This window comes from Alosa pseudoharengus, unplaced genomic scaffold (genome assembly GCF_046254945.1).
Source record: "Alosa pseudoharengus isolate Yale_2024_CS ecotype anadromous, Long Island Sound unplaced genomic scaffold, YU_APseudo_1.1 YU_APseudo_1.1_scf_1, whole genome shotgun sequence".
In the NCBI taxonomy this organism is placed as follows: Eukaryota; Metazoa; Chordata; class Actinopteri; order Clupeiformes; family Clupeidae; genus Alosa; species Alosa pseudoharengus.
In genome coordinates, this window is record NW_027468564.1 from 38,658,816 (window position 1) to 38,685,798 (window position 26,983).

The window sequence follows — 26,983 nt, forward strand, 5'->3', positions numbered from 1 at the left end:
AAGAAGGCGCTTGCATGTTTAAGGGATCAGGTATTGATAGAGAACAGCTATTGCTACCAAGTCAACAGTCAAAGCCTAATTAGAACTATCCCAGTCCAAATGTCATTAAATTAGATCGAAAGAGTTTGTTTAAACCTTTGATATTCTATCTGATTTGAAAAATATTTGTATTTATGGAAATAGATTCCATTATACATTCCATATATATATATATATGTGCATGTCAAATATAGTGTATATATATATATACACTATATTTGACATACACTTTTTGTGCTTTTATAATACATGTTAAAGGCACAGTCAGGGATTTTGCAGGAAGTCATGTTTGTCTATACTTAAAAGTACACTATGCAGATTAAGGTATTTTTAGCGACTGCAGAGCTACCTCTAGAGTCGCAATATTTATATTTTATAGCTATTTATAGCTATTGTTAATAGCTGATTTCTCGCGACTTCCTCCCTGTACACAATGACACAATGGAAATGCCTTTGGTGCATTTAAAAACGGCCAGCTACCAACCCAAACATGCTTTCTAGCATGTCAGTGATCCAAATCAATCTTTCCAATGGACACATGATACATGAGCTCCACCGGATAGATTTCTCTTGCTTTTTTGCTTGTTTGTTGAAATTCAAACTTTGCAATTTTACACACAGGATAATAAAAAGACAGACTGGACATACAGCTGCACGAAGGTATTATACAGTAAATACATATCTTTGGTATATGTTGTTTAATAGGAAAAGGCATAGTTCTAATATCTAATCATATTTTTTTCTCTCACAGGAACAGTGCACAATCACTTGACATCTGGAAATATTTTTAGTCAGTCTCATCATTAGACTGTCTGAAATACCATGGACGTACAATAAACTGTTGATGGAGCATATAATGCAGTTGGTGCTACTGCCTATTTTTTGCTACCAGTCTACACACCTCAGGACAGGTTTCTTTCAATTTTAGATAATTGAACAAATTGTCTTTTTGTCTTGGATTCTTATTCTCTTCTCGAAATGCAGGGTTGACAACGACCCAAATTGGGGTGTTTGTAACCCAGATCCTGGTTTAATATTGGTCTCATTCGATCTACTAAATAATAAGGTAATGTTCACAGCACCCATATTGTTGACATACAGTAGCCAATGCATAGATAGACCTTATTTATTTTACAAAATGCAATGTAATGGTAGGCATATGTCATGTAATGCACAGCTGTTCTAACAACAGTCCTGGTTTATATTGGATTGAACACTTAACTAACAAAATGGGTTGCTAGTTTAACCCATCTGGGTTATTCCGAATGGGTTGATATTGATATTTTGACCAGTCGCTGGGTAGTAGTAGGCTAATGTGTAGCCTAGTTAGCCAAGTCAAATGTGACAAAGTTAGACAGAAAGACATACACTGCATATGGAAAGTATTCAGCGCTTCACTTTTTCCACATTTCATTATGTTACAGCCTTATTATGACCACCGCGCAGCGATTTTATTTTCTTTTTCGCATGGTCAAATTTCCATCAAGGATTCCCGGGACACTGAAAGACCGGGGTACACAAAACTTGGTGGGCATGTGGCCCCCACAAGGCTACCATGGAATCATTGTTTTTCGTTTTGATCTGTAGCCTCCCCACTGGCTGACATGGTCAAAACTGCATGAAATTGAAAGTGTAGGATCACTATGACCCCTTCTGAATGCATGCCAAGTTTTGTGGACTTACAATAAATTAATTTATGTGTACATTTAGTGAGTTTTCTGTGAATATCTTGAGAACCATAGGGCCTAGGATGACCAATTTTTTGTGTTTGTTTGCCTCCAGGGGTCATGTTAACCCATTCCATATGCACACATGTGCATAAACAGATATTCACATATTCACACACACACATACATTCACAGTAATCATACGTATGACACATACAGTACACACACAGTAGACATATGTACGCATGCATGCACATGCACACACACACAGGCACACCCACAAGCACATGCACACACACACACACACACATACAAACACACACACACAGAAACATAAACACGTACATGCACACAATTCAAGAAATTCTCAGAATTATGAACAGGCAAGATGGGGGTGGGGTTGTATAAAATGTATTTTACATGTGAAATCTATGAACTAATCATGTTTTGGTACTTGTTGTCAAGCAGATCCCAGTGAGAATTGAGTGTGCATAGTGAGACGGTTAGAATCATATATGCCTTTCACCTCTTGTTTTTAGCCAGCAGCCAGACCAGCAGATACCCTGACTTTGCTGAATTACTGAAGCTAAGTATATATACTTTTTTGATCCCGTGAGGGAAATTTGGTCTCTGCATTTAACCCAATTGGTGAATTAGTGAAACACAAACAGCACACAGTGAACACACAGTGAGGTGAAGCACACACTAATCCCGGCGCAGTGAGCTGCCTGCTACAACGGCGGCGCTCGGGGAGCAGTGAGGGGTTAGGTGCCTTGCTCAAGGGCACATCAGCCGCGGGCCACTGGTCGGGGCTCGAACTGGCAACCCTCCAGTTACAAGTCCAGAGTGCTAACCAGTGGGCCACGGCTGCCCACATTTTATTGTGCAGTCGAGATTCCCACATTTGAGGAATTCGCAGGGGTCAGCATGACCGGATGTGCAATGGCCGAGCCTCGCCCTGGGCAAACAACCACGAATCAACGTACCAAGTTTGGTGTCAATACGAAAAAGTCTTCCTAATTATAGCGCCCCTAGTGGTCAAAGTACACCAAATGTATTGTGCGTCCTCAGGATCGGGTCCCGAGTCCATATACCAAGTTTGGTTTTGATACGTAAAGGCGTTGCTGAGATATGAGCTAATTTCCTGTATCTCTAGCGCCCCCCTAGTGGTCGAAGGTCACCAAATGTATTGTGCATCCTCAGGATGGAGTCTCGAGTCCATGTACCAAGTTTGGTTTAGATATGTGTAAGCATTGCTGAGATATGAGCCTACTTCCTGTGATTATAGCGCCACACAGTGGTCATAATTTACCAAATTTCTTGAGCCTCCTCCTAATTGGTTCCTGAGCCCATGAAACAAGTTTGGTTATGATACGTGAAAGCATTTCTGAGATATCACTTCACTTCCCACGGAGGCAGCCGTGGCCTACTGGTTAGCACTTCGGACCTGTAACCGGAGGGTTGCCGGTTCAAACCCCGACTAGTAGGCACGGCTGAAGTGCCCTTGAGCAAGGCACCTAACCCCTCACTGCTCCCCGAGCGCCGATGTTGATGCAGACAGCTCACTGCGCCGGGATTAGTGTGTGCTGTGTGTGTTTCACTAATTCACAGATTGGGATAAATGCAGAGACCAAATTTCCCTCACGGGATCAAAATAGTATACTATACTTCCTGGATAACTTTTTTGAGGCTTGGACTGAAGATTATGTGTGTTAAGTTTGGTGTCGATCGGACAAAATTTGTGACCTGTGAAAACTTTTAAGTGTTTTTGATGAAATCCAAAATGGCGGAAAATCCATCATGACGGAAAATGACATCATAGGGTGCTTTGAACTCAGTTTGGTCCAAGGATTCCAACAATACCTCATTTTTGACAATTGGGTCAACGGGTTATAAGTTACGTTGTCGTGACTTTTATTGAAATATATCCTTTAGTTTATATATCTTTTATGTAGTATCTTTATTCTGTGTAATATCATTGTTTTGTGAAACTGAAGTCTGTAGTATGTTCAGTGTGGGAAAGGAAGACTGGTTTAAGTGAAAGAGCAGGCCTGGCAGAAAATGGCATAGATAAGGTTTGGTGCCAGGAAATGTAGGCAAAACCTAAAGAATGGCAAAACCTAAAGAATGTATGAATAACAGGATGAGAGGGCAAAGGTGAAGTACGTTACTTGGTCAGTTATCTGTAAACATAGAGGGTCTTGTCTGGGATTACTTGAAGGGGTATAAAGGCTGGACAACAGCCAGAGGATGTTAGCTCACTTTGCTTAGCTTAGCTTTCACTTACTTGCTTGCTTCACCAATGCTCCGGAGTGCATTAAAGCCATCATCTGCAGTATACAGCCACAGTGTGCGGACTTCTTTTGAGTTTGTATTATTTAATTTGGATTTGACACCACAACGTGTGTGAACCATAAAATCTGCTGCAGAAATCACTCTCAATGGAGGTCCCAGATGGATGTGAGTGAAGCTAGGCGGAGCTAAGCGGAACGAAATTCATCTGGCGAGAGTCAGGTTAGGGGAAAGTGGGAGTTTAGCGTAAAAAGATGGGAGGGGAAGAGTAAAGAGCACCTAATTATTCCGCGGTATGTAGCCTACAAAGACTGCTCCTGAAAGCGCATGTCTATTCTGCGCCTAAATACTTCCGCCTTGTAAAAGCAGGTGTTAATCCAAATTGCAGTTCAATGCGTCAATAAGAGTACCTTTCAAAGACAACAGAATCGCTATTTAGAGCACCAGTTTTTGTGGTGAAAGTATTTGTACTACCAAAAGCAACCTCAACTTTTGTTGGCCTTTCAAATGTCTTACTTTCACGTCATTCACTTAAACTTTCCTACTTGCTAGATTTGACCAATCTTCCATAGCCTACGTGCACAAGTAGTTTGAGTAGAACTACTGATCTTCATTATCTCCCTGCTTGTTTACATCTTATCATGTATGGTATTATTTCATGATCGCTAAACGTTTGATTCTTTTTAATGTTGTCATCGATGATATTGATTCAACTGCGCTTGTATGTAGGCACTGCCAGTTGTGGACGTTTGTAAATTGCATTTATGGGTGGAGAAAGGCAGAGAAAGGCGCAGTTTACACTAAGGGTTGAACGATTGATAAATCCGACAGAAACTTGGGTCTGACAGTGTTCGCAATCTGCTGTGTGTCCATGACGCTGATAACGCTACGTTCGGAAATGTACGTACATCTGGCCCTGAGTGCATACACTCTATTAGGAAGTGCATTGGATGAACTCTATCAAGATAAACTATTTCTGAAATTAATGGTGGGTAAACTGTGTTTACTCCACTGCAGCCATGATTAGAAATAATATTATGTAGGCTACTTACAAACTGTGCTTGTAAGTTCAATAACGTTAAAAACATTTGAATAACGTCAGACTAACACAGTAAAACATGGTGGATTTACATCACTAATAGCAAACTTATGCAGCTAACACACAATGGACACGATAGTCATAAGTGTCTAACATTACTTTGCTAACTTTGAGTTAGTGAGGCAAACACATTAGTACAGTAAGCGACCAAAACATACAAGATATTTACTTTGTAAACAGCCAAATCATATGAGATGTGCTGCTTTACAGCAGACGACTGTATCAGTGTATTCTCAGTCGAGAAGTATACTACAGCGGCTAGCACCGGAATCGTTCAGTTTTTGAAGAAAGCATGAAACTTGGCACAATTATACTACTACCCCTAATGATCAAAAATGTAAATGGACCCCAACACATAGTGCCGCCTAGTGGCCGCCATCTTGAATTCAAATATGGCTACCATTCTTAACTCATTGAGTGCCAAAAACGTAATATTACGTTTTTCCTTCCCATGCGTTGAGTGCCAAAATTTAATATTACGTTTTTAGCTTTTTTTTAAATTACGAAACTAGACACTCTAACACACCTTATATGTGATTTTGGGAACTCTGTGATGAATGGAAATGAAATATATGACGATCGTGAAACTCATGAAAAAGCACAATCTGGACATTTTATCATAACTCGGTTGCCGCTTTGGGTCGAATCAGTGACGCATGCACGTCAGGTCAAAACCAGGCCATTTTCGTGGGTCTATCACTAGGTGGCAGTCTCGCCAGGTCTCGCTGATCACTTCCCGGAATGTTTACACAAGTAAGTAACAGGCAACACTTGTTACGGTTTGCACCCACCGAGAGCTTAAAGTCTCACCTTTTAATCGAGCTATTGTATGTGTTCATAGCTATAACACAGAATATGCTGTGGCAGTACAAAAATCATCAACAATGGTCTAGATTGCTGGCACTCTAGGACAAAGCTCCCGAAAACAGCTTGGCATTCAATGAGTTAATAGAATTGTTGATACAACTTCAAAACTAAACAAGATAAAAAAAAGTATTTTAAGTTCTAACACTCAATTTTTAGGGTCAAGGAAGCTATTGACATGATTTCCAAACAAACTTGATGTTGGCCATTTTAAAATCCAATATGGCGGATACCAAATGTGAAAATATAGACCATCTCTATTGTTATTCATGATAGAAATATCATTCAAAAACAATTTCAAAGTTTGGACAGTCATTTTATCACATGACAACCTCAACAATATACGAGGCATCAAGTATAATCTGGTAAGATTCCAATATGGCCACTATGGGTAAGAAAATAAGCCAATTATTCTATATTCTCTTTCTGAGCAAACCTTAACTCTTACTATACACTGCTCAAAGAAATTATACACTTTAAAAAATAAAACACATCAGATCTCAATGGGGAAAAAAACATCATGCTGGATATCTACATTACATTACATTTTTTATGTCATTTTTAGCCAAAGTGACTTACAACCTTGTAAACAGCTTAACGCTTTTAAAACAATTCTCCAGAGGCGGACAGAGTACACAGCTTCATTACTTGAGTAAAAGTACAGATACCCTTTGCTATATTTTACTCAAGTACAAGTAAAAGTACAACAGTCAGATGTCTACTTAAGTAAAAGTACTGAAGTACTTGTTTTTAAAAGTACTTGAGTATCAAGAGTACAAGAGTACATTGTCTAAATATTGCATTACTACTGCCACAGTGCTTACATTTATGTACAGAAACATCCTACATGGAGTTATGAATTTTTTTTATGTTAATACCTTGGAGAATGTAAAAGGAATTGAAAGTAAAATCAAGTCATTTTCATCTTTTTACAATGTTGCCAGGGATGGGCAGTATTTCTAATACATGTATTTAAAATACGTATTTCAAATACAAAATAGCCTACTATTTTGTAATTAAGACACTTGAAGCAAAAACTATCATTAACTTGAAAATTGAAATAGTCTGGCGAGGTGGGGCCACAAGTTGGCACATTCCCGGGGTGGACCTGCTGCGTCTTTGTCCATGGTTTCGTCTTATATCTAAATCTAACCATGGAGTTGACTTTGGCGGAAAGCTGAAGGTGATTGCTGATAGGCTGTCCCAATCAGTGGCGCCTGCACAATCCAATCACGTTTGAGAGGGAAACAACAAATTGAGGGTTTCCGAGATTTTTCTTTTTTCCCTTTTTTTAGAAGAAGTAACGGGTACTCACGGTTATGGATAGAAATGTAGTGGAGTAAAGAGTACAATATTTGCCATTCAAATGTACTTGAGTAAAGTCATGAGTACTCCCCAAACATGATACTCGAGTAAAGTCCAGATCCCTCAAAAATGTACTCAAGTACTGTACTCAAGTAAATGTATTCCGTTACTGTCCGCCTCTGCAATTCTCTCAACAATTCTAGAACAATTAAAAACAATTCAAAAAGGTAGAGTACAATAGGGAAAAGTGCATCAGTGAATGCTGTTTTTATAAGTCAGGTAGTAAGTGCTAGAATTAGCTAGTTGTAAGTAAGTAGTGCTACGAGAAGAGATATTCTCTGAAGAGCTGGGTCTTCAGGAGTTTTTTTGAAGATGGATGTCCCTGCTCTAGTAGGAACTGGTAGCATGTTCTACCAACGAGGAACAACAGATGAAAAAAGTTTGGATTGACCTGCGCGTACCGGTGGCAGAGCTAGACGATGTTTGTCTGAAGAGCGCAACGGTCGGGGGTAGCATATATGGCAGTATGAGGGCATTCGAGTAGGTGGGAGCAGTAGGTTTAGCTGGGAGGCCAGCTCATCCATGTAGATATGACTGAGAGGCAATCTGAGATCCGTGCCGAGACCAAGGGGTCATCCGGCGGTATGAGAAGCTGTGCGAATAGATAATCTGTCCCAAAGAAGTGGTGTGGAGAAGGGGGCCCAGAGAAGGGGGCCCAGTACTGAGCCCTGGGAGACCCCTGTGGTGAGATGGTGAGGTGCGGACAGTTGTCCAAGCCATGATACGTTAAACGAGCATCCTGTGAGGTAGGATTCAAACTGATATGGACTGGATAATATGTTAGGAACAAAAGGATGCCACTTAGTTATTTGGGAATGAAAATTATCAATTCACAGAGGACTGAATTCAAAGGCCCTCGGAAATCTAAGTGGAAAAAATTACGCGGCAAGCTAGTCCATTTTGCTTGAATTTCAGCGCAGCAACTCATGATGGTACTTAGTAGTTTGTATGGCCCCGACATGCTTGATGGCATCGGGGCATGCTCCTAATGAAACGGCGGATGGTGTCCTGGACATGACCATCACTGAGCTCCTTGACAGTCAGTGGTGCAACCTGGCGGTGTTGTATGGACCAAAATATAATGTCCCAGAGGTGTTCAATGGATTTAAGTCAGGGGAGTGTGGGGGGACAGTCAATGGTATCAATGCCTTCATCCTCCAGGAACTGCCTGCACATTATCGCTACATGTGTCCAGCGATTGTTGTGCACCAGGAGGAACCCAGGGCCCACTGCACCAATACAGGGTAAGACAATGGGTCTGAAGCTTTCATCCTGATGCCTAAGAGCAGTGAGGGTGCAGTTGTCTTGCCCGTAGAGGTGTGTACGTCCTTCCAGTGATATCCCTCCCCAGACCATCACTGCCCCACCACCAAACCAGTCATGCTGAATGATGTTGCAGGCAGCATTACATTCTCCAAGACATCTTCAGACGTCACATGCTCAGGGTGAACCTGGTCTCATTTGTGAAAAGCACAGGGCGTCAATGGCGAAACTGCCAATTTTGTATTCTATGCCAAATGCCAATTGAGCTGCACGGTAAGGGGCAGTGAGCATAGGTCTTTCCAGGGGCCATCGGGCCCTCAGGCCACCTTCATGAAGTCTGACAGTGTGGTCAGAGACATTCACACCAGCGGCCTGGAGGAGGTCATTTTGTAGGGCTCTGGTAGGGCTCCTACTGTTTGTTGTTGCACAAAGGAGCAGGTACTGGTCCTGCTGCTGGGTTAAGGACCCTGTACCATCCTACCATCCCCCTGGAATCTCCTGCATGCTCTTGAGACTACGCTGGGAGACACAGCAATCCTTCTGGCAATGGAACGTAATGGTGTGCCATTCTGGAGTTGGACTACCTGTTTGTAGGCTCCAGGTACTGGCTTATGCTACCAGTAATGACACTGACCCTAGCCAAATGTGAAACTAGTGAAAAATCAGTCAAGGCCACCACCTCTAAAACCATTCCTGTTTTTACAGACCTATCTCCCTTCTTCCTTTCTTGTCAAAGTTTTTGGAGAAAGTGGTCTTCAAGCAAGTCTTGGACTTACTATATCAGAACAACCTGCTAGACCCTATGCAGTCTGTTTTCATTCTACTGAAACTTTTTTTCTGTCTGTGATATTGAGAGTAGCTAAGTCCTCATCTAAGTTGCTAAGTCATTAGTATTCATTCTACTAGACTTATCTGCAGCCTTCGATACTTTTAACCATGACATTCTCCTTTCTACACTATCTGAACTGGGATGTCTAGGAAAGCCCTTGACTGGTTTAAATCCTACCTTAAAGGGCACATGACCTCACCACAGGTGTGCCTCAGGGATCGTAGACGCTTGCAGACGCCTAGCCCTCTCTCCCGTCGCCGCTTGTGGGCGTGTATAGGCTAAAGTGTATGGTGTAACGGTTTATTTTTTGTAATTACACAATGCCAGCTAACGTAGGCTACTAAAGTGGAGGTAGCCTACTACTGTTAACATATTTTATTGAAAATCACAAATATCACTGACATGTTCCTCCAAAGCACATTCTGTCTTGGTTCAAGTCGCCAACAAGGTCTTTTTGATAGGGTGCAGTGGCGAACTTGTTCTAAACTTGTTCTTCGCCACTATATAGCTTAATATATTTTCATAAAACCTACACGATTATCAGGCGGAACAAATATTTCCGGCAGGCTATTGTTCCGGACCGGAAGACTAGAGCAAAGGACAGAACTTGTTTACCGAAGATGTACTTTCATTGGCTAACCGCCTTGCGTTAACCGCTTTCATTTGCATAAAGTTCAGCCAAGCCAAACTTCTTCCCAAGGTGCATTGCGGAAGCATAAACCACGCCTTGCCGCTCTCCATAGGAAATCAATGGTCTATGTGCGGCGCGGTGGGCTTTGCCACGATAATGGACACGAGCTGTAAGCCTTAAAAGAAACTTTAGCATATGCTAATTGGCCCCACCCACCTCAATTGAATTAGGCTAACAGTAGGATGTGTTCGACTGGGTTATATACTAATTTATTTAACTCTGACTGGGTGTATAATTTATCTAACTCTAGGATAGAAGACAAAATAGCTAATTTCCCAAAAGGCAGCATACATTTCTTTAAGAGACTTGACAGATGCTAGCATCCATGGGTTTTAGCCTCCTTGCTAGTGTAGTGGATTGGAGTTGAGGCGTCTGTGCCTTTAAGACACAGCGGCCGTATTGTGTCACACCTGACTGACGTCACTAGATGCGACACTCATTGTACCAATTGAGGGCTCCGGTGTTTCTTTAAAAAGTACGGCGCTGGTAATGCCACTGCAGCGGCAGAGTTTTGTTTGATTGTTTACCGTGTGTCTGTGTTCAATGCGGGTTTCTTCGGCGAGCTGGAGCCTGTGGATATTCGTCTCTAGGGATGGGCAGAACGAGGCTTTGTGAAACAACGAAACGTTCGAAGCAATTGCGCCGGAATGTGTCGAGGTTTCGAAACAATCCGACACCCGTAACTCCATGTTAGCAAAACTAGCCACTAGATGTCACCATCACATTTTGACCGTGAAGCTCAACTGCTTCAGACGAATAATATAAATAGCCAACATGGAACGCAAGATTTCGTCCACAGCCACGTGGTTGAGTGGTTAACACACTTGCATTAGGCCGGAGCGTCTGGTGTTCGATTCCCTGCTGGTGCTTAGAAATTTCAGACTATATATGCCTTCAATAACTAGAATATTTTTATATCTGCCAGTTAGATGTTTTGTTATTTCAGTTTCATAGTACATTATCCTTTGGAATATGCTGGAGAGGAAAATGCTACAATGGTTTTAAAATGTAGGCTATGCTTATGGCCCAGGGTTTTTTTTGGGAACATGTTGTAGGGAAATAAAGGATACATGTGAAGCAGGTTAGACTAAACAGGTACAACATGGGAAAAATAAACAACACATTTTTTGTATGTCAACATACATTTTTATTTAGGAATAACAGTTGTTCTGCCGTCTTGGCATTTAATCTGTTTCTTGTTTTTGAATAAACCTCCCCAGCCTTGGAAAACATTCTTTCACAAGGCACACTTGTTGCTGGCATGCACAAATATTTTTTGGCCATCACAGTTAGGTTTGGATAAACCACTCTCCTCTCCTGCCAGTATTTCAAAGGGTCAGCTGTTCTTGAAATAAAGGCATCAGTCATATATTTTTTTTTACTTCTGCTACTATCTAAATATTAACGTCACTAGACTATCTATCTAAACTATCGCTCACTGTCTGTCTCTAGTCTGTCAACTAATCTATATCACTAACCTATCAATCACAAGAATGCACTATAAATCGCTATATCTCTATATGTCTCTATGTCGCTATATCTCTCAAAATCTCTCTCCTCACAAAAAACCCACAAAGATAGGATGTGTTTGAATGACTTTTAAGCATTCTGGGACTTTGTAATTTAGATCAAACAGGTGTTTACTCGGGTAATTGGCTCGCGCGGTAAGGCTGTGCACCTGTCCAAACCAAATTGAAACACCACGAAGCCTCACTAAGCCATGGTCACGTGACATGGGCGTTTTGAACCACACTTCGAAACACTGTTCGAAACACTTGCGTTTCGGAAGCTCGACACTGTTTCGAAACGTCAGCTTCGAGCATCACATCCCTATTCGTCTCTTGACTGCAAAGGTACGTTTATGGCTTGTTTTGCTCCGGTTTAGTCATATCAAATGATTAGATGGTCTAAAGTTTGCCCTCACCCTAGGGTGCAGTTGTTGGCGTTGTGCTTAATAGCATCATTGGCGGTGCTTTTGCTGTCCTTCCCCCTGAGAGCAACCGGAGTGTTGCAGGCCGGAGGCTAGGTGGTTTCTGCCTTTTTGTTTCGGTACGTAGCCGTCTTTTATACTGATTGTATCGCCCGTAGCATGATAACATTTGACCCACTGTATCTGCCCTCATTAGGCTGCTTAGGTTGACTGTACGCCCCTCCCCCGTTGCGAGGAAATCCCTGTGAATCCCCGGTTGCGGTATGTTGCTATCTCAACTTTAATGATTCCATTTTACTATTACATATGTGCTTATGTGTCTCCATTAACCTCTGTTGCACAGGTGGCCTGCTCACTGCAAGTAACTGAGGCTTCCTTCTCCCACTGACTGCTGTTTTGTTTATAGTGAATTTTATAAATACGACCACCTTTTGATCATTGAGCCCGGCCCGTCCTTCACGTGTGCCCAGATCCTCAGCGTGGTAAAAGAGTCTGCATGCGTGATTGTGTGGTGCCATTGATTGATTGGGTGTGTGTGTGTGCATGCATAATTGTGAGGTGTGGGGTGCATGTGTATGTGTGTGTGTGTGTGTGTATGTGTGCGTGGGTGTAAGTGGGGTGCATGTGTGTGTGTGTGTGTGTGTGTAATTGCATGCATGTGGTTATTTGGTTAGTCTCATTTGGGTTTGTGTAGTTTCCCCATTCTGTGTGTCATATATTTTGTTTGTTTTGTCTCTGCATTTTCTTTTGTTCTTTTTGTGAAACCCCATTGGTGGCATGTTCCTCCCCATGTCTTGGCGCCTAACACAGTGTCGTTTGCCTGGGTATTTGTAGTGCTTTCTTCTTAACGTGCCTTGCTGTGCCTGTTTGGGGTGTATTGGTTTGCTGTGCTGAATGTTTCTGTCTGCGTAATCCCACTCTTGTTTTATAACCGCCTAAGTAGACGGAAGGGGACATCTGTCGGCCGTAGAGGCCTGGGTTATATGCTGCATAACCGGTGTGGGTTTTGCCGTGTCTTACCCCTTTTCTTTTGTTTCAGGAGTGGAGACTCTCGGCAGGGAGGCTGGGCACCTGGTGGTAGGGAATCTGTGTGTCTCACCGTCAGTGCAGTGTAGTGTCACCTTGGTGTGCAGTGTTCACGCGTGGTCTCTTTGACCCCTCTTCCAGATCGCCTCCCTGCGGTAAGTCCTCCCTCCTAGTTTATGTGTGTGTTCCCATAACCAAAGAACCAGTAGGCCTACTATAACCCAAACCAGTTCTGATTGTGTGTTGCTGCCCCATTTCTGTCCGAGTGCTTTGCACTGCTTTTACTGTCTTGTAACGTAGCTTTGTGAAGAGAAATAAAGAAATTATTATTTATTGTCATAGAATCCTGTCTCTGCTTCATCCTTGCACGAACCTGTGTGCTTTGTTCTGGTAACCTTTGTTAAGGCTATCCAGTGTAGTTATCAATCTTTTCCCAAGGGTGACGTAGGTCCCCTGGGTGGCGTAGTCGACACTTCCAAATTCTAATTAGTAACCTGGTCCCGCTACACTAGCATGCCAGCCTCTAGGGGGCAAATTAGAAGGATTGAGCCCAGGCAAGTGCAGGGTTTAGTCACACAGTCGAAACTTCACACATAGCCTAAACGCACCCCAGTTTTTGACTCAGTGTCAGAATGTTTGGTTATTTCCTTAAAATCCAACATGTCTGCCATTTTAATTATGCATGATTGTCTTATTATGTATGTCATAATGCTGAAAGATGGCTATAGACACGTCATATTATGTGTTAAAAGCAGCATAGCATTATAAATCTAGAAAAAAAGGGCATATTTTGGTGGCCATATTTGAAGTCAAGATAGGGGCCACTAGGGGGCGCTATGTGTTGGCATCCATTTCAATTTTTGATCACTAGGGGTAGTACTATACCTGTACCAAGTTTCGTGCTTTCTGCAAAAACTGAACGATTCAGGTAAAAATCTGGCCTTAGCCGCTGTACTAGTAGTGCTAGAGTAGAGTCAGAAAGAACCTTACCTCCAGGCAAATGCGTTTAGCACTGCCAGTTCCAGAAGTGCCTGGATGTTCGTCGACATCATCTGGCAAGGTAAATATCGACGGAATTCGGTTTTCACAAGCGCGGGTCTCTTCACTCCTAAGGGGTTGGGTTCGAAGTCTTCTGCCTTGAAATGTAGACTGCACACCGTAAGATGTTTTAGTGCTTTAATGGCTGTGTCCTCTCCGAACTTTGGGTTATTGATAGCCCGTTTTTTTGCACAACTCCAACTCTTTGGGTAATCTATGAAAATGTACTCCGTGTATTTTCCTTGTGCTGGCTGAACATCCCGGTACCATGAAAGTGCACACCATTTCGAAACACAAACGAGGAGTAATTAACTAATGAGTTCGCAAACTTAATTCTTCACTAGAAATTGTGTGAAATGATTTCCAGGTAGCGTAGAGTTGAGCTCAACGCTCGAGCCTTGGTTGACAGATTATGAGCGGAGTTGAACAATTGAGTTCGACAGTGGGAGTGACCTGCGGAATTTGAGCATTGCAATGCACTATGGGGATTGTTGTCTGCAATCCACAAGCACTAAAAAGTCATTTTCTGCCTTTTCTCGGTCAAGAAGGCACCAAATTAGAAATGTATGCTACTATTCTACTACATATATGACCCACTTTCAATACATATTCATGTCTCCACTGGTGGAATGTCCCTTTAATATGGATCTGAGTGAGTTGGGGACACATTGTTGGAGGCAGACCTAAAAACATTACAATATATTTAATATATATATTAAATGTAAAACATTTACAATATATTTAAATATATATATATATATATATATATATATATATATATATATATATATATATATATATATATATATATATATATATAATATACTGTGTGTATATTATGTGTCCTATTTTCCGATAATGACCGGCATTCTATACATTATCCCTTACCGGTCAACTGACTATTTCCAAAGTTGTGTTTCTGTTATCAGTGTCAGGTTGATAATGTCTGCATCTGATAACTGTATCAACCTTTTAAAAATACATTTGCTGTTTTTATTAACAAATATTGTAATATAATAATTTAAAAAACCTGTACATTAATTTGCCTTGATAAAGTATCTGCTTTTGTATGTGCATATGGCTGTTTTCATTACAGTTATATCCTTTGGGTGCAATCTTTTTTGACATTTTGGTTTGGACACAAAATAATCTGTACCTTGAGGTCATCATACATTTTTGAAGAAAATGTATGTCATTTTGTGTGTATTGATAGCTTACTCTGAATAGCTGACAACAAACACAATATTAGCCTACTCAGATAATGATTTTTAAATTATTATGCACTAGTAATAGTAGCCTAATGGACACTTTTAGCACAGCTCAGCCCAAGAGCCTTTTAAAGAGTGCTATTGCTACAGACCCCTTCAATGGGTGCGTGCACAGCATGGGGTCAGAAAAATGGAGCAGCTAATAGACCTTCGTGTTGAGCTGTCAAGGTATGCACTGTCATTGTCACCCCAGGACCACAAACTTAATAAATTAGTCTTAGCTAATGGTGAGCTAATAACAGAATGGGTAGATGATATACACTATAGCCCCAAATCGCAAACAGTGGATTAGCTAAGGGCTGTGAGCCAAACGCTTCCCAAATAGCCTTTTTTAACCAGTATTGTTCAAAACAGCACCAAACCTCGTCAGTAGCTTGCTCAGGGTCCCTACACATAAAACGAAGCACCAACAACATAGTTATCGCCCAGATAGCAATTTCCTTTGGGCCGGATCCGCATAAAAGCCTTTAGATCCGCCTGTAGCGGACATACGGTATCTGACTGTGGGCCAGGTCTGCTCCTGATACAGGTTTCAGCTCTGCTAGCAATGCTGTTTTATCACCGGTTTACAGATTTGTCCCAGGTCCAATTTCCGCAACTCAACTGGAAGTCAGGAGATGCTTTTAAAATACAAAACACTGATTTGGCCCAAACCTGTGATACGGATATGAACCGAAGGACCATTTTTTCACAGCAGACCCAGGTGGTAATGATATTAATTAAGGTGCTGATTCTGCTAAATTGACTGTCCTTTCCCTACTTCATTGTCAACTGGCTGCTAAAGAAAAAAAAAAGGTATTTTGGAATGGCACAAATTTAGAAACCATGGGGGTGCACTATGTTCCCATGGCCACTTCATTTCTACAGTAAGGCTGGAAAAGAAGATATAGTTGGCTCAATATTGATCATATGTTCGTTTCATTATTTTTATTATTACCTAGCAGTGGTAAAAGTAGTCAATTGTTGTTTGTGTCAGATCTAACAGTGCTATGAGACAAACCCATATTCTTTCCACGCATGCAGAAGTCCAAGCAGTAACGTTAATCAAGGATCTTTGGTTTGCTCACTATCAATCTTTTGACATGATTTGCCAGCCTGGGTTTGGACTAGGACAGCCCAACTTTTCAAGGTAGGTTATCTGCTTTTTATCTCTGTTTTATTCAGAGACAACAACAAGCAACCGAGCGATTGATAACTTTAAGGTTATACTTTACGAACTTTAGCCTGGGTGAACCTATAACGAACCTGTTAGCAAATGTGTAGCAAACAGATTTTTCAGGATAATTAGGCCTAATTACCAATCACATTTCACATGTCAAATAAAGCCAGCTGATGTCTGATAAACGGGTCCGTACCACACACAATAAGCGGACCCGTATTGCATATGATAAGCAGATCTGGAACACGTCAGTAACACAGACTACCATACGGAACTGGGCCAGTCTTAGCCCTTATTGGTACCAGATCCGTCAAACGGATCCAGACCAATTTTGGACCGATGTGCGTTTGGACGCCGGATCAGGTCCATTATGCAGATCCGTGCCGGACGTTGAGGTAGGTGTGGCCCAGTTCCGTCCCAGTGTATGTTTGCTATCTGGGCGGAACTCCCCCTATTACCGTCGGTCCCGTATTTCTGCCGTCTTGCATGTATGTCACGTAACTTAATATGCATTTCTATACAAACCAAGACGGCGGATTCCTAAAGAAACGCAAGCACCCACACCATAGATGTATCTAAATTAGCTATGTACCAAAAATGACATTTTACCGTGACTCAAAGAGCTGTAAACAGTGTTGTAATGCTGCGTGTACACATCCGCTTGGAGCTCCAGTGGAATTTGAATTTCATGACGAGAATTCTCGGTCTAACCGTTCATGTGCCGTTGAAACGGCATAAATAGGCGACCCAACAGGCCAGCACTAACCTCCGAGTGTGGTAAACAAAATCGGATATTTCAGGCAGTAAATGCTCCTGTTAAGAACCAAAACAGATTTTGTTCAAATCTACACACCTATGGCAACTGAAAAAATGTAAGGTTCATTTATCAAATGTTATTTTGAAGTATTGAAAAACATCGTTGTTTTAGAATTTTCGAAAGAAAGTGGTGATATTGGAGGCGAACCAGGAGTTTATTACAGAAGACTGTTAAGAGCACTTAACAACTGTCCCCCTACCAGTTCCTCCAACCCAGTATCACAAGGATTCGTTGCATTGTCATGTTTGGTTAATCTATTATTCGTGCTGGGGTTGGACATACTCAGTGACCTCGAGAAACAGAGATCTGTGTGAAAAAATGCCGGAATTCTCCTTTTAAAGATCGGCAAGAGGCCCTACAACATCAGGGACTCGGTGGTAAAAACACACCAGCCCTTTGCACCGGCACCACCACACGTTTTAAGCTGTATTCCATATGGAAATTATTCCTATAGATGGCGTTCACAAGAATATTTTAGACACAAATGTCACATTCACCCATCCCACAACAGGAAAGTAACTATATATTAAGGGAAGGATCACATGCAAAAAATAACAAAAAAAGAGAGGAAATAATCAAGAACTGTTTAAACTCGGTTTTAAAAATATTTTGACACATTTTTGTGATGCACCTGGGATGTGCACAATGACTTCTAACTGAACATGGTTTGCCTTGAGGTATCAAGAGTTTCCCTTTAAGTATTTTCTTTAGGAAAACAGCAACATTAAGGAAACACAATAAAACAGAGTGAGAACACTTCAAAGTGATGAGTACTTTGGCTGATAATGAGTAGCCTAAACTTCTTCCATTTGGGACCAAGTGACGTAAATCAGTGCCATTTTGAGTAACATTGTATTCTTGTTTTCTTCTGTTATTGTGAGCAATAAAATCAGCAAGACTCAAGACTGGTTGTGGTGCCAGTTGGTCCCCCAAATAGCAACACAATGAACTTAGCACCATGATACACACACACACACACACACACACAAATGCTTTGTAAACACATTCTCAACAATAACTTGAAGACAAAAACAAGGTGAAGTAACTGTCACTGTAAATATATTATTTTAAAAAGTATTACGAACGCAACTTCAAACTGTAATGAAAGTTGAGTTTAATCTTTGTCTTTACAAGGCAAACTTCAACACTTGTCTGTATAAGTTTTGAAAACAACTGGATACAATGTCAGAGAAAACATTGACATTATGAAATGCTCTATTACCAAAAAAAACATGAGATTTTCAAGAGTCCCCTCCTACAAGTCTTCAGCATTTTAAGAGTTAAGAAAACTATTATAAATATATGTCAACATCAACATCCCTTCACCATTTGAATAAGAACACCCAGACAGTGTACAATCGGCAAACTTAGTTGTACACATTTAATACTATCTGGGCTGACATTTCAGAGTGAATGGCCTCGCCATTACACAAATCATTATAAAGTCGGGAATGTCACCTATGCACACGTTGATGTATTCTCATATTCCCTATCTGTGAAAATCGTTTTCCACACAGCACACACTCATAGGGTTTCTCCCCTGTATGCACTCGCATATGTCTCCGCATTTTGGAAGAATCGGAAAATCGCTTGTGGCATACGGAGCAACTATATGGTTTCTCCTTTGTGTGGACGACTCTCCTGTGGTTGGTCAGCATCCCGGACTTCCGGAATCCTTTCCCACAGAGCTCACACTTGAAAGGACGCTCTCCTGTATGAATTCGCAGGTGAATGTTCAAATTCACCGTGACAGAGAAACTCATGACTCAGACTGAACAGCAGAAGGGCCGTTCCCCCGTATGCACATGTATGTGACTTTCCAAAACGGTCTTCACTCTAAATCTTTTGCCACAGTGAGAGCAGAGAAAAGGTCTCTCACCCGTGTGAATGCTCCAATGCTTGCTTGGTAAGTTCATATTTACGAAGAAAAACTTTACCACATTCAGGGCATTTGTGATGCAGGGGCCCATTTGACTGCTGGGTTTGGGATGAAAGTCTTCTCTTTTCCCCAGACTCTTCTACTGAGGATGCCAGGTCCTCTTGCTCACTCCTGCTGCTTACTAGTCTCTAATGATCACGCACGTGACCTACAGATAACAAAATCATGTTACATACTGTATATGTGAAGAGCTCTTTTCCAAAATGCTACAAATCCATTTTTGAAAACGTCATGTTATCTTTAAATACACAGTTAAAACTGTGTATTTCAGGTAATATCAATAAAAGTGCAGTTGTGTTGTTTTGATTGAGTGAAGATAAATCAAATAACCCAAATTCCAGTTCCAATGAAAATACTTGGAAAACAAACAAAACAAAATGCATTAAAATATAGCGGATATAGCATTTTGCCATTTTCTTTAGCTTTGGGTTAAATCACAAGTAAACCTTTCCTCTGCCAGCAAGTTCTCTCACCATTATATTGATCTTTCTCGTTCACTTTCTGATCATTCAGACGTGTTTCATCCACATGTGTGTGTCCGCCTTGATGATGGTTCCTCTGTGGATCTTCTTCATCCTCAGGTCTATCTTCTTCATCCTCAAGTTTATCTTCTTCATCCTCAAGTGTATCTTCTTCATCCTCAGGTCTATCTTCTTCATCCTCACGTCTATCATCTTCATCCACGTCTCTCTGTTCATCTGCCCCGTCCACATCTCTTAATCCGCCCTCTTCATCCCTGTCTTCAAGTGTATCTGCCCCATCCTTAGAGTCATGGCTGTCATGGGCAGTTAGCACACATTGCTCACGGTGTTTACAGGGGTGAACGGTCTTAACAGTGAAAGGGACCGATAATGTTGAGAAAACAGTGTTTCCCAAGATCGGCGAAGGCGAGGATTCTATGAAAGAATGATAATAATAATAATAAAATAAAATAGATTTACAATACAACCTTATACACAGTGGATTTCTATTTATGTCCCTAATTATGGATAAACCTATGCAGCAATTTGCCTGGTTTATGGTTGGACTTCTATCTATTTTATGTACATACTAAATTGTATGCATGATATGCTCACCAGGGGTCAAATGTGCACAATCTTTGAATTGCAGCAACAAATTTTTAACTTTCTTTGTGTCGTAAACCATTTGTAGAGAATCCTCCAAGAGTGAGGGGTCTTTGTCAAACCAAGTGGCTGCCTGCAACTTCAACCAGAGAGAAATTTGTGTTATGCGACGTGTTAAACAAACAGAATAGAAAACAATCTGATTAACGGTAGCATTGCAGGAAAAAAAGTTTTTCCCAACTGTCACTGACTACGAATCCATGCACATCATATTCCTGTTTTATTCAGAATAATGTGTGTGTCATGACAACACCTTTTTTCCATCTGCCATAACCTGATTATGGTCATATTCTACTTATTAAAAACCTTAATAACACCCCTAGCATATCTTTAACTCTCTTTAACTCATTGAGTGCCAAAAACATAATATTACGTTTTTCCTTCCCATGCGTTGAGTGCCAAAAACGTAATATTACGTTTTTAGCTTTTTTTTTAATTACGAACCTAGACACTCTAACACACCTTGTGATTTTGGGAACTCTGTGATGAATGGAAATGAAATATATGACGATCAAAAACGCACAATCTGGACATTTTATCTGGACATTTTATCATAACTCGATTGCCGTTTTGGGTCGAATCAGTGACGCATGCACGTCAGCTCAAAACCTGGCCATTTTTTCGTGGGTCCATCACTAGGTGGCAGTCTCGCCAGGTCACTTCCAGGAAACTTTACAGGCAACACTTCATATTTCATGAAAGACGTTATATCTCCATTTCTAGAAAAAAAACAGCGATTTTGATGAAAACTAGCCACTGTTTAGCTTGGGATTTCTCAGGAACAGAAGCGTGTAGAAATACACGGTTTGCACCCACTGAGAGCTTAAAGTCTCACCTTTCAAACGAGCCATTGTATGTGTTCATACTGTAGCTATAACACAGAATATGCTGTGGCTGTACAAAAATCATCAACAATGGTCTAGATTGCTGGCACTTTAGGACAAAGCTTCCGAAAACAGCTTGGCATTCAATGATTTAATCCGGAATATTATGGCATGTAAAAACATTAGTGGGAAAACACCCTTTTCAGAATATAAAATTCCCTCTGTGCATGGTCAAGCAAGAGATTTTAGCAACTTGTTTTGATGCTCTGACACTTGGCAAATGTAGCGAAAAGTGTGGCAAAAACTTAGCACTTCTAAAGTGAAGATGAGGTCAATTTATGTATTAAAACCTGAACGTTTAAATGTCACGATGGAATTTATTGATGGATGAAGCATCATAATGCTCAAACAAGCAGGTGCGCGCACTGCTGACAGATTGATAATTTTAACACTCTTTAACACTAGTTTTAACACTCTGTAAAGCGCCATGAGACATGTGCAGTGAAATTGAATTGAAATTGAATTGAAAATTGAATTGAAATAATGAATCAAAAGGAGATTTAAAGACCGCCTTCGTACCATATGGAAGCTGGGCACTGGCAATAACATTTCCAGTCTGCTGAGGAATTTCCACACAAGTATCTGCAGTGCTGTGTCATATGTGGGACCATAATGCAATGGGTAAATATCCTGAAACAAAAGAAAATACACATTTAATGCCCAGTCAATTCACTATCTGTGTTTTATGCTCTAGGTTAAATTTTATTTAAGTACAACTTTTACAAAACCACACTCATAAGTACAGGCTTATATGCTGTCCAAAATACATCTGTACACAAAGTCACAAGCTTGTTAATTTGAGGCAAAACTCCATGATGTGTTTGTAAACACCATATCGGTTTTTATCTCAGGACAGAACATGGCGTTATATCAGTACCCTTGCTGATGCTTCTGTTAAAGACTTCAATAAAGAGGAATCCAACATTCCACTCACCTGAAAGAAATGATCCCTGTCTGGTGGACTCTGCAGAAGGGTTTGGACGAGCGCCACAAAGCCTCTCACAGCGGCGTCTACGGTTGTACGCTCGCTCTTTTTGAAATACAATGTTACAACAGCAGAGACAACGTGTTAAAAGAGTGATGATGACTTGATACAACAGACCATAAACGTTTAAGTCTAACAAAAGACTATGAATTATGTTTAAGCCAGCCAGCCGGCCTGGTGGGCTTAATGGGCTCCTTACCCCATCAATGGAGACTGACTCAGCAATCTTAGAAAATGTGTTCAGGTGTGGCTGCATTGCCTTGAGAGTCACTGATGGAAGCTTGCGGCATAAATCTAAAATAAACTACACAAACATGTTTGGATGTAACAAAAACATAAACCAATACTTAACTGAAGCAAACAATGTAAATTAATGTCATAGAAATTATATCAATGTAATGAAAACTGTTTGTTTTCATTCCCATTTGTTATAGATTGGAGTAAAATATGTAATATATTTCTTCTGCATACAAGAGGCAGGACATAGCAAAAGATGCTGATTAATATTGATTTAATGTATATCCCTTGGACGACACAAACGTCAACTCTAAAATGTGCAATTTCAATTGCTGTCACAAGTTTGAAGGGAGTGTGCAATTGGCATGCTGACTACAGGAATATCCACTATGGTGGAACATGTTCTGAATGTAAAGGTGAAGTGTTCATAATACCAAACAAATACTGAACAAACAAAAAAAGACGTGTGCATAGAAGGGGTGAAAAATGGGAGCAAAAACAAATGTTGTGTTCATATCTTTGTTCAGTAGAGGCTTACAAACAAACCAGGGATATTCTGCGTTCTCTCACCTTAGCTCTCAGGCCAAGGAGCAGTTCAACCCTTTCCTTAGCACTCAGTAGGTGTGGGACCGTCTCCAAAACGACTGAGACAAACTCCTCCACCCTGGTGTAGTATGTGACCTGCCGCTTCGCTGCCACCTGCCACAGGAACGCCGACAGTAATCTCAGCGGTGGAACCCAGAGGCGCAAGGAAGATACAGGAACTGAGTTTGAAAGAGACATAATGCAGGTTTTGATAGGGGACTCGTGGGGGACAAATGCCAACGCGCACTTTCTATGTGTTGAACATGCCTAGAGAGTCATTTCGTTTTCTTGTTTTGATTGCAGCATTTTTGGCAATCATGCATTATTGTCAAAGTCAGTTGAAGTAGTAGTAGCCTATAATGTAGTCTAAGTCTAAACCACATATACTCATAGTCTACTATCAACACACTTGCTTGTTTTGATCCCGAAAGTAGGCCTAGGCTAGACTGGTTTGTAGCTAGAACGAGGTGTATGAAGATGATGGGTCAACAGATAGTAACTTGGATTTTATGCGCCGCGAACGGAACGCTTCAGTTACGCGCCTGGTGTAGCTTCCCTGTGGGTCAACAGATAGCAACTTCAAACGTAATATATCCATTCCAAACAGTATTAAAAAGTGGGAAAATAAAGTGGGATCAAACAATCTAGCGAAGTGACCAGTTATAAGTGAGCGACACCATCGGATACACAATAACGCTACAGAAACAAACATAGCCTACCTACCTTTGACACGTGTTTGACACATTAGGAATAACAGTGCCTTGACAACAGTCTACAAGAAATGTTTGAGAAATATTATAACCTGATAGGTTATAATATGTATAGCCCACCAGAGCCCGTAAAAACTCTGCTGATAGACTGCTTTTAAAACTCTCTGGCATAATCCATCATTCGTTTCAGAAATAGTAGTCTGCACAGGCTACTTCCGGATAAAACGGACCATCATAATAAAAGTCTTTTCGACTCTGCAAGTCATTAGGTCCTCATAATGCCCATAGGCTATTGAGGAGATGTCTTCAAGCAGTAGATACGACACAGCACCCTGCCCCTGATATCACGACATCCGCCATGCTGGAAGGATACCCTCCAGAACTCTTTCATTGTTTGTTAGCAGAAGAAGTTGTGATTCATTAATGATTCCTAGAAGCCACTGCAGTGTGAAAAACTGCTCCAGTGCATCCTCACCAAATCTCCCCATCTCACTCTCAACCTTGATGTATCATCTGTCCACTCTACCCCTGTTGTTAAAAACCTTGGCATTCAGCTTGACTCCACCCTTAGCTTGATCCTCATATCAAATCACTCACTTTAAAATTTTCACCTCCGTAACATTGCCCGCCACCGACCCTTCCTCTCTGCTAGTGATGCACAGACTTTGGTTCACTCTTTCATTATGTCCAGTCTAGATTACTGCAACTCACTTTTCCTTGGTCTCCCCACTAAAACCCTTCAAAAGACTACAATATATTCAAAACTCTGCACACATCACCCCCATTCTCCATCAACTCTATTGGCTACCAGTTCCGTCCCGGATCAAATACAAAGTACTACTACTCACCTTCAAAGCCCTCCACAACCTTGCTTCCCCCTACATCTGCGACCTCCTGACCCCTTACACTCCTTCCCGCTCACTCAGATCCTCTGACCAAAACCTTCTGGCTATCCCCCGCTCCAGACTCTCCACCCTTCAGTGCCTTGGCCCCCAAACTCTGGAACTCCCTCCCCCAACCTCTTCGTGCTTATCCTTCTCTTCCTTTCTTCAAAGCACACCTCAAGACCTTTCTGTTTAATGATCACTTCTCCTCCACACCTAACACATACTGTAGCTCCATACAGATAACTTGTCTTTGTTGTATTGTTTTGTTTGTTTGTTGTTGTGTTTCCTTGCCTTCCTACTATGTAAAGCGACCTTGGGTTTGAGAAAGGCGCTATATAAAATAAACATATTATTATTATTATTATTATTATTATTATTATTATCACAGACACGATTGTCTCGGAAACCTTAGAAACCATGGGTTGCGTTTTTGTTTTGTTTCCCCACATGGAAAAAGATGAGGCGTCTGCCAAACTTTGACTGGTGCGACGACACAATTATAGCCAGAGGCTTTGTAATGAGGAGACACAGCACTCAAAAAATCCTCCATAGAAATGCATGGGGTTAGTTTGTAACGCCAACAGGGTGTGGGCGTCATGACGTAATTACTCCGCCATGTTGATTGCCTCCTTTACCGCTACTCAGACTACTGCCTATGACTACTGCGTAATGTACTCCCTCTCAGCCGTTAATAATGCTGATTTTGTCAACATACCGGTACCTGGCTTCTCTATTGAATGCGTCCCGGTAAATTCCAGATCCTTTTCGGGATTATTCCAGATCCTTTTCGGGATTTTAACATATTTCTTCTATCTATTTTTCTATCTATTCTTTCTCAACTCTACTTCTAGCTACATCTCTTCATTCAACAACGTTATGTCAGAGTTATTTTAACGTTCGCGTAGCCATCAACATGGCCGCCACGTCCCACAATGCAACGCGGATCCCACGCCCTATATGGCAGTTGTCTACACTTATCTCACCCCTTCTGCGGCAAAACGTAGACATGTGAATACATTGAGCCAATCAGTGATTTCACAGCTGGAGCAAGGTTTTTATCGTGAAGCCTTGCGCACGCGCATCTCTGCCGAAATAGATGCCCGATAAGTCCCCAAAAAGGCTACTGAAAACAATATTGAAGGAATTATCCGGAGTAAAATGCACTTCAGATCGATTTCCGGATGATTGGGGGTACATACGTTGAGTTGACATCAAATTTATGTCATTCGGATGTGTTTTGAGAAAGTTCGATTGTACCGTTTTCAGTCACAACTCGTAGCCTGGAAGTGAGCGGGGCATTTCAATTGCACCGCTACAAAACGCTATTTTTGTACCTCTTCTACAGTTCCAAACAACATAACACTTACGTGGTAGTGAGTAGAGGGTCCCTAAAGCCAAACCGAAGTATCCCGAGGTCTTTATGTGGTCGAATAGAGAGTCCAGAATGAATTTCATCAAGCCAGTACCTTTCCGGAAATTTTGCCATCTTTGCCGCCACCTAGAGGGGAAAGTCCGTAGGAGTCTTATTGCTGAGTGTGTTGTAACAGGCTCTGGAAATTCACAATTTCGTCGCCGTTTTAAAAAAAAAAAAAAAAAACATAGTCCAGTATTTCTTTCGAAATTGAAATGAAGTTGTATGGACTGGAGTATGTTTTTTTTTTTTAAACGGCGACGAAATTGTGAATTTCCAGAGCGTGTTACACAGCAATAAGACTCCTACGGACATTTCCGGAAAGGTACTGGCTTGATGAAATTCATTCTGGACTCTCTATTCGACCACATAAAGACCTCGGGATACTTCGGTTTGGCTTTAGGGACCCTCTACTCACTACCACGTAAGTGTTATGTTGTTTGGAACTGTAGAAGAGGTATAAAAATAGCATTTTGTAGTGGCGCAATTGAAATGCCCCGCTCACTTCCAGGCTACGAGTTGTGACTGAAAACGGTACAATCGAACTTTCTCAAAACACATCCGAATGACATAAATTTGATGTCAACTCAACGTATGTACCCCCAATCATCCGGAAATCGATCTAAAGTGCATTTTACTCCAGATAATTCCTTTAACTAGATTTTTTTATCTTAATATAAGATTAATAACACTTGATTATATTATATTAGATAAGCAGTTTTTGCAGTGTAAGTAATCTACTATCTGTACCTTAGCCTACTGGAATTTGATAAGGTGTACCACAACTTTTACTGTTGCCGAGGTTATTATAGTGTTTTGATTGAACCACTAGGTTGTAATCCCTTGGCCTTAATGCTTATGTGGGCGCCTTCTC

The 26,983-nt window shown here is 41.1% G+C and overlaps 1 protein-coding gene across 1 annotated transcript; it reads right to left on the bottom strand.

The window, feature by feature from the left end:
• Nucleotides 1-19,715: 19,715 nt before the first annotated feature.
• On the bottom strand, nucleotides 19,716-23,918 carry LOC143119205 (uncharacterized). The gene is made up of 7 exons (XM_076280577.1): nucleotides 23,825-23,918; nucleotides 23,087-23,280; nucleotides 22,479-22,583; nucleotides 22,229-22,324; nucleotides 21,814-21,924; nucleotides 20,363-20,489; nucleotides 19,716-20,182 (listed from the first exon to the last, which is right to left on the bottom strand). The coding sequence occupies exons 1-7, from the start codon at nucleotides 23,844-23,846 to the stop codon at nucleotides 19,716-19,718; spliced, it is 1,122 nt and encodes a 373-aa protein (XP_076136692.1). The 5' UTR covers nucleotides 23,847-23,918.
• Between the last annotated feature and the right edge of the window lie 3,065 nt (nucleotides 23,919-26,983).

Excerpts from the sequence above, each read along its gene's own strand:
- LOC143119205 (XM_076280577.1), bottom strand. The coding sequence starts at position 23,846 with ATGTGTCAAACACGTGTCAAAG. Across the intron at positions 22,584-23,086 it reads TCCTTGGCCTGAGAGCTAAG|TTTATTTTAGATTTATGCCG; the intron begins GTGAGAGAACGC and ends ATGTTTGTGTAG. Across the intron at positions 20,490-21,813 it reads CAGTGCCCAGCTTCCATATG|TTGCAGGCAGCCACTTGGTT; the intron begins GTACGAAGGCGG and ends CTCTGGTTGAAG.